Source organism: Octopus bimaculoides, chromosome 10, assembly GCF_001194135.2.
Source record: "Octopus bimaculoides isolate UCB-OBI-ISO-001 chromosome 10, ASM119413v2, whole genome shotgun sequence".
NCBI lineage: Eukaryota > Metazoa > Mollusca > Cephalopoda > Octopoda > Octopodidae > Octopus > Octopus bimaculoides.
Genome location: NC_068990.1, coordinates 69,458,307 through 69,466,338, shown reverse-complemented (window position 1 = coordinate 69,466,338; position 8,032 = coordinate 69,458,307). Strand labels below are relative to the sequence as shown.

The 8,032-nt window shown below is 36.2% G+C and overlaps 1 protein-coding gene across 2 annotated transcripts in view; it reads right to left on the bottom strand.

Moving 5' to 3' along the window:
* LOC106867517 (epidermal growth factor receptor) overlaps positions 1 to 8,032 on the bottom strand; it is a 176,887-nt gene that overhangs the window by 30,852 nt on the left and 138,003 nt on the right. For both annotated transcript variants that reach the window (XM_014912405.2, XM_014912406.2), the window contains 3 exons: positions 6,440 to 6,630; positions 5,026 to 5,225; positions 1,121 to 1,248 (listed from right to left, as the gene is read on the bottom strand). In XM_014912405.2, the coding sequence (XP_014767891.1) occupies positions 1,121 to 1,248; positions 5,026 to 5,225; positions 6,440 to 6,630 (519 nt within the window). The remainder of the gene's footprint in view (positions 1 to 1,120; positions 1,249 to 5,025; positions 5,226 to 6,439; positions 6,631 to 8,032) is intronic.

Genomic DNA, 8,032 nt, shown 5'->3' with positions numbered 1-8,032 from the left:
ATATATATATATATATATATATACATACATATATATATATTTGTCCAAAATCACAGAGTAGGAGAAAGAATAGTATAATTGAAGGGAGAGGGGAGAAAATAGTAATTCAGTGAAGGAGAAGTAGTGAGAGTAATAGCTCTGACTGAGAGATAGTGAGAGAAAGTAATAGCAATGGAGAAAGGAAAGGGTGATAGATGACTAAGGAAGAAAGGGGTGAAAAAAATCAGCATTTCAACTCTGTTTGTGTATATGTGTGTATGTGCGTGCATGTACAAGGGAAGTATGTGTATGTTTGTATCTGTGATTATTATGTACCTTATTTTATATCTTCTTTATATATAAAACACTACAATTAGCCGTCCTTTTTATGGCACAGAGCCTGCTAGTAATATATAATAAGGAAATGCATCCATTACAATATAATGCTTGAACTGAGGGAAGTTTATGCAATGATTACATAAACCTTCCTCAATTAAAGCATTTCAAAATAATATTTATGTGTATATACGCATACATGTGTATCCATTTGTATGTGTCTGTATGTATTATGTGTGTGGACTTGTACGTGGGCATGTGTGGACTTGTACGTGGGCATGTGTGGACTTGTACGTGGGCATGTGTGCATGTTTGTGTAACCTCTGTGTGTATGTGTTTGCATGCATACATGTGGTATGTGCATGCATTTCCAGTTGGTAATAATTTTTATCTTTTATGTTTTATATTTTACTTGTTTCAGTTGTTTGATTGTGGCCATGCTGGGGCACTGCCTTGAAGAATTTTAGTCAAATGTACTGACACCATTAATTTTTTTTTACCAAGCCTGGTACTTATTCTTTTGAATGAACAGTTAAGTTACAGGAATGTAAACACACCACCACTGGTTAACAAGTGGTTGAGGGACACACAAGGCTTCTTTCATTTTCTGTTTATCAAATCCACTCACAAGGCTTTGATCGACTTGAAGCTATAGTAGAAGACACTTGTGCAAGGTGCCATGCAATGGGACTGGATTCACAACCATGTGGTTGGGAAACAAACTTCTTATCACACAGCCATGTCTGCACCTATAATAATTATCTATATTTGTTAAAAGCTGAATTAAACAAAATTGTTGAGATACCCGGAATCACAATCCTTATGGCACTGTTGGCAGATCTTTTTCTGGTTTGGAAACATGTTCAGAGGACATTTATCAATGCAGTTGGGGCCATATTGCACTTTTAAACAGCTATCGCAGTCATTTTCTTTCTGTAATCAATAAAAAGAAAATATTACAACATTAAGCCTTGTAAGAAACTATATATAATATTGATATTGTTTTGAGGTTACATATTTCACATATTTGTTATCATGTGACTTCACTTGTTGGTCACATGATCATTTCTATTTAGCGCTTTTGATATCAACTCACCAGAGAGTATCCCTGTTTCTATGATACAAACCTCCTGTTTTAAACTCATCTGAATTAAAATATACTATCAAAATTTGAAGTTAATTTTTTTTCCAGACACTACTGTAATAATCCTTTCTACTGCTGTTTGGGTGTTTTACACTATCTTATTAATAACAAGGTTATGTTACTAAATCCGTCATTATTTTCAAAATTAATTGAAACAAAGGTAATGTATTTCAACAGAAATATAGTAATAAAAGGGTTAAAGACAGATTTCTTCATTCTTTTTTTATTACATAGCAGGTGACTAGAAGGGGAGGTTATCTTCTCAACCAATACATTGCTGTGGGTGCTCATGGATGATGGACTTTGGTAATGTTGTTATTCTATGCTTTCCTATCGATGGTGTTGGCCTTAGCATGCCCAAGGTTGAGGCACTGCGACTTCAGGTCTTCCTTAATTTGTTTCACCCACGTGTTCTTTGGTGCACTACACTGGATTCTCTAACGTGTGGGTAGCTGACACCACAAAAGTTGGTGTAGTAGTCTTCCTGGTACTCATCCTGCAGATGTGGCCAATGTAGTCTGCACTGCCAGACTTGGTCTTCAATGATTGGCTGATGCTGTTTCAATGATTGGCTGTAGCTGTTTGAGATTGGGTCACATAGAGAGACACCAAGGATTTGACAAAGACACTGCATTTGGAACACCTTGAGCTTGTTCAGGTCTTGTTTGCACATGGTCTCAGCTAGAGTTCAATGTAGGGACTTGGTTTATGGTGTTAGATATAGTCTCTGGAGGTAAAGAATCTTCCGTGATTATGGCTTCACTCTGATGAATATTTTGCAGTGAGACCTCTATTGTTGATTATAATAACAGCCTGGGTGTGACTTACAGTAAATGTCAATGAATTGATATTGTACAAATGTCCAGTAATAATAGAGGAGGTGCCATAAAATGGGAGAGTCTATCAAAGTATTTGAAGAAGAGCTTGGTATGAAAGGCCAAGCTACTAATGGTTACCTAAGACACAAAGCTTCAAAGGAGTGATATCTATTGGAAATTATCAGTGCTAAAAACCAGTGACTGTAGATATGTGTAGTTGGATTAAATATTGATTTGAACACTAGACCTTTTTGTTTTCAATCAGGAGACTCATTTTATACAACTAGAATTTTGATAGACTGAGTAGTAGTAGTAGTAGCAGTAGTAGTAGTAGTAGTAGTAGTAGTAGTAGTAGTAGTAGTAGCAGCAGCAGTAATAGCAGTAGTAGTAGTAATGATGATGATTATCATCATTATCACCATCACCATAATAATAATAATAATAATAATAATAATAACAATAACAACAACAGCTTTAACATAATAAACCAGATCAGTGAATTGAGAAACTTGGATAGAAAAACCAGAAAACTACTAACAGTGTACCGAAGTCACCATCCCAAAGCAGACACAGACAAAATATATCTATCCTGCTCAGAAGTGGGTTGTGGCCTGATACAGATAGAGAACTACTATAAAATAACAACAGTTGGACTAGGAAAGTACTTAGAAACAAAGAGGGGAAGACTACTGCATGTAGTAAAGCAACACAAGAAAAAGAAAACACTTTTCTCTATACACAAGGAGGCAATAAAATACAAAATAGAAGCAAACCACACTGAATCATTGACCTCAGATGACAACATGGCAGAAATGGTCAAAGAGATAAAAACAACATGGAAACAGAATTACAAAAGATACTGACAAAAAAATGGAGAGAAAAATCACTCCATGGCCAATATCCTGCAAGTGTTGACAGAGAGTAAGTGAACTTAACTAAAAGCCAACAATGGCTCAAAAGCCCTGGACTAAAAGCTGAAATGGAAGGGCTAGTTTTCGCTGCGCAAGACCAATGCCTGACTACAAACAATTATAAAAACAAAATAATGAAAACAGGCCCCAACACAAAATGCAGAATGTGCAATCAGCACAATGAAACAGTTGATCACATCATCTCGGGCTGCCCAGTCCTTGCCAAGTCTGAATATATATACAGACACAACAAAGTAAGCAGTTATATCCACTGGACAATATACCGACATTACAACATTAAAGCTGACAATAGATGGTATAAACATGTGCCAAACAAGATACAAGACAACAACCAGACCACAATCATCTGGGATATGCTGGTTCAAACCGATAAAGAAATAAAAGCCAACTGCCCAGGCAATAATCAAGTATTGGGAAAAAAACACCTGCTTACTGATAGACATTGCAGTCCCTTCTGATCAAAATATTATCAAAAAAGAAGTGGAGAAATTGTCAAAGAACAAAGACCTTTAGATTGAAGTATTCAAAATGTGGGGCATGAAAGTAAAAACAATACCAATAATAATTGAAGTATTGGGCATGACAAAAAAAAAACATAGAAGCTATATCTGGATCCTCAATACTACACATTGTGCAAAAAATAGCCCTGCTAGGAACAGCCTACATCCTACACAAGACACTATCAAGCCAATAATGCAACCTAAACAAAACAACCCACAAATACAAGGACACACTCTATACAACAATCACCTTGTGAAATAAACTTCAACCAGCAAGATAACCAATGCATTACACACTCAACACATAATACAAGCAGTAACACAACGAAAGACTGCACCACACCTCAAGAGGGAAAAAAACATAATACAGTACTGGGAAGAGTTTGCACACTCCCAACAGCAGAAAAGAACACACAATGCTGCACACACCCCAGAAACACAGCAGGTGATGCAGTAGAAATTTGCCTCAATCTACCAAATGCTGAACAGTTATATAATAATAATATAAAAACAAACAACTAAAGTAAAAATATATATGGACAGAATGTGTCAGAAAAATGTAGAGCCTGTGGAATGTGGAATGAGACAGTGGCACACACTGTGGGAGAATGCTCCAAGTTGGCACAGGAAAAATATAAGAAATTGAAGTATGACCAGGTTGTAAAAATTTTACACTGGAAACTGTGCCAGATATGGAGATTTGAAGCAAGAAACACATGGTACAATCATTGAGTCAAAAGAGTGCTGGAGTTGGAGAAATGTAAGATTTTGTGGGACTTTCCTATTGAAATGGACATGAAGTTAGAAAGTAATAGACCAGACATTACAATTATAGATAAGGAAAAGTGAAATTGCTTACTTATTGACCCATCATGCCTGTTTGATTCCAGGAACGCAAAGAAAGAGGAAAGAAAAGAAAAAAATACAATTCTTTAAATTTTGAAATAGGAAGAATTTGGAGCATGTGAACAGTAAAGGCTGTCCTTATAATAATTGGTGCATTGGGAACAGTAAAAATATAGATATATATAGATAAATACATGAAGGAGATTGAAATAGAATGCCACCCAGTAGAGCTCCTACAGAAAGTTTCTTAGGGACAGCAAGGATTATCAGGAGGATTCTAAGCACTTGAAAGACTGCTGAAAATTTGTGGATACCTAAGGTTTCAGGTAGTAACCTGCTACCCACCTAAATCCTACCTGGAATAAGATTGAACCTGAGCCAAATCAAAATGATGATGATGATGATGATGAAATTGATGATGATGATAATAATAATTATAATAATAATGATAATAATTGAAATACACTCACAGGTCCAATGCAATTGTTTGCACATTGTGAATGGCATTTCTTGCAGATTTTCTTGCCAGCATCGTAATGTAATGGCACACTGAAGCAAGAAGCAACACAAAGATTTATTTTCTTAATACAGTAATTGGCGCAGCTTAAGCATTGTTTAGGACCAGCACCCCAACATCCATTCTTGCATTGAGGATCACATGTCTTATTTCCTGAAGAAGAAAATTACAGGGTTTATTTTTATATACAAAGTTTTTTTCTTAAGTTATTTATTGAAAAATAAAACAAGATAATGAAAAAACAACAACAGATGTATCGGCCTTTCACAGAGGTCAAATTGTTGGTGCTTGTATGGTAGGCACTAGTGTAATAAAACCAGCCAAAATGTTTGATGTATCAAGAAGTACTGTCTCAAAAGTAATGACAGCCTTTGAGAAAGAGGGAAAAACCTCCTCATCAAAACAAAACTCTGGAAGAAAACCAAAATTGTTAGAAAGGATCACAAATTGTTAGAAAGGATCACAAATTGTTAGAAAGGATCACAAAAGTAAAGCTTCCAAAATTACTGCAGAGATTAATGACCACCTCCAGAGCCCAGTTTCCACAAAAACTGTTCCACAAAAACTGTTCCACAAAATCTGCACAAAGCCAGATTTCATGGGAGGGCTGCAATTGGAGAACCACTACTTTTAAAAACAAACATTGCAAAGTGTTTAGAGTGGAGTAAAAACCTACAGAATTGGTCCCTAGAGCAGTGGAAGAATGTTATTTTCTTGGATGAGTCATCCTTTACCTTATTTCTGACCACCAGCCAAGTATACGTGTGGAGACAGCCAAAAGAAGCATCTGACCCAGACTACCTTCTTCCAACTATTAAACATGGAGGAAGAACTGTGATGATCGGGGGTGGGGGGGCTATATCTTGGAAATCCGCCAGCCTAATGGTTTCCCTTCATGGCAGAATTAACAGACAAGACTATTTAAGCATTTTATCTGATTAAATTCATCCTATGGCTGCAGAACTGTTTCTGGAGGGAAACGCAATCTTTCAGGATGATAATGCACCAATTCATACAGCTAAAGTTGTTGCTGAATGGCACGAGGAACATTCTAGTGAAGTTGAACATCTTATCTGGCCACCACGGTCCCCAGATCTCAGTATTATTGAACATTTACAAAGGCGGTCCTACCCCTATTAAAATAACTTTGTTTGAAATTTTAAGGTGTTTCCATTATTTTGTCCAACCTCTGTACATACATATACATACATACATAAATATGCACATACATACATATATATACACATACATACATGCATATACACATGTACACACACACACACACACACACACACACACACACACACACACACACACAACATTAATACATATAGTTAATTATAATTATGCTCAAAATGAAATCTTACCACATGTATCACTATTATCAAACACATACTCTTTCTGGCCAGGAGTAATAAATATTGACCCGAACGCTATGGTCTCAGCATAACACAGCTTCTTATTTCCATTGATGACCACATTGCCATTGAGGATATGTTTTAATTTAGTCAAGCCAAGAGACAACAGATTAGTCCCTGAGATGAACAAAGATTTCTCTCTAAAATAAATAAAGCAAAAAAAGAAAAAAAAAGAAAAAGTAAAGAGAACAAGAATTACATTAGAATTAAAAAGAATATCAAAATGTAATTTTTGAAATATTTTGGATTTAGATAATGTTTTCCGATTTAGGCACAAGGCCAACAATTTTGAGGGGTGGGGTTAGTGAATGTATGTGGCTGAGTGGTCAGGGTGTTGCATTCATGATTGAAAGATCATGGTTTCAATTCCTGGACCAAAAAGTATATCGTCTTCTTTGGCAAAACACTTCATTTTACGTTGCTCCAGTCTACTCAGCTGTAAATGAGTAAATCCTGTGAAAAACTGGCATCCTTTACAGGAGAAGGACATGATATCAAGTCAAGTATACACTATGGAAAGTGGGCAATCAATCCTATCAGTCCTAGGACTTGAGACAGTAATAATGATGATCATCATCATCATTCTCATCCAGCAACTTCAGTACTTGACTGGTACTCTATTCTATCAATCCCAGAGAAATTAAGAAGCAAAGTCGACCTAGGTGAGTGACTTTTGAACTCAGAATGTATAGAGCAGGAAGAAATATTAGCTTTTCTCCTGTCCTCTCCCTGCCAAGTGTATCATGACTATGATGCCACTCCCCAGTATACCAGTGCCTTACTACTCACTGCATTCCTCTTCCACCCTGCTTATATTCATTTCCTTGTACCTTGAGGATATGCCCTGGCACATCTTCACCACCATCCTCTCTCTCTGAAGTAGTTGTGTATCTCCTCTACAGCAAGACACCTCTCTCTGTCCCTCTATTATGCATTTTAATCACTCATAACCCAGCACAAAGCCACCTCCTGCAATATCACTTCCCTTCTCAGTTGAGGGGTCTTTCTCTTGCATGTTATTTTGTGACCCTTTCAGTGCTGGTGCTACGTTAAAAAACACCCAATACACTCTGTAAAGTAGTTGGTGTTAGGATGGGCATCCAGCTGCAGAAACCATACCAAAGCAGATAGCAGAGTTGGGCACAATCCTCTAGTCTGCCAGCTCCAGTCAAACTGTCCAACCCATGCCAGTAGGGAAAATGGATGTTAAATTCCATGGAAAACAGATATTAAATAATAATATATAATATATATACATATTGTTATATTTTGGGATGGTCTTTTTTTTTATTTATTTTTATACCATTTAGCCACATGCATTATATACTTCACTTCAGCTTTATTATTATTTCATATTGTAGTGTCCTTTGTCTGAAATATACTGTTTATAAATTAATAAAGGACTGAACCAGTGCGTGTGTTTATTACTGGCATAATGCCTCTCCCAAGGTTTAATTATATTTCTTTCAACACACGTATCCACATCAAGAATCTTGCACACGAAATACACATACGAAATATATATATATATATATATATATA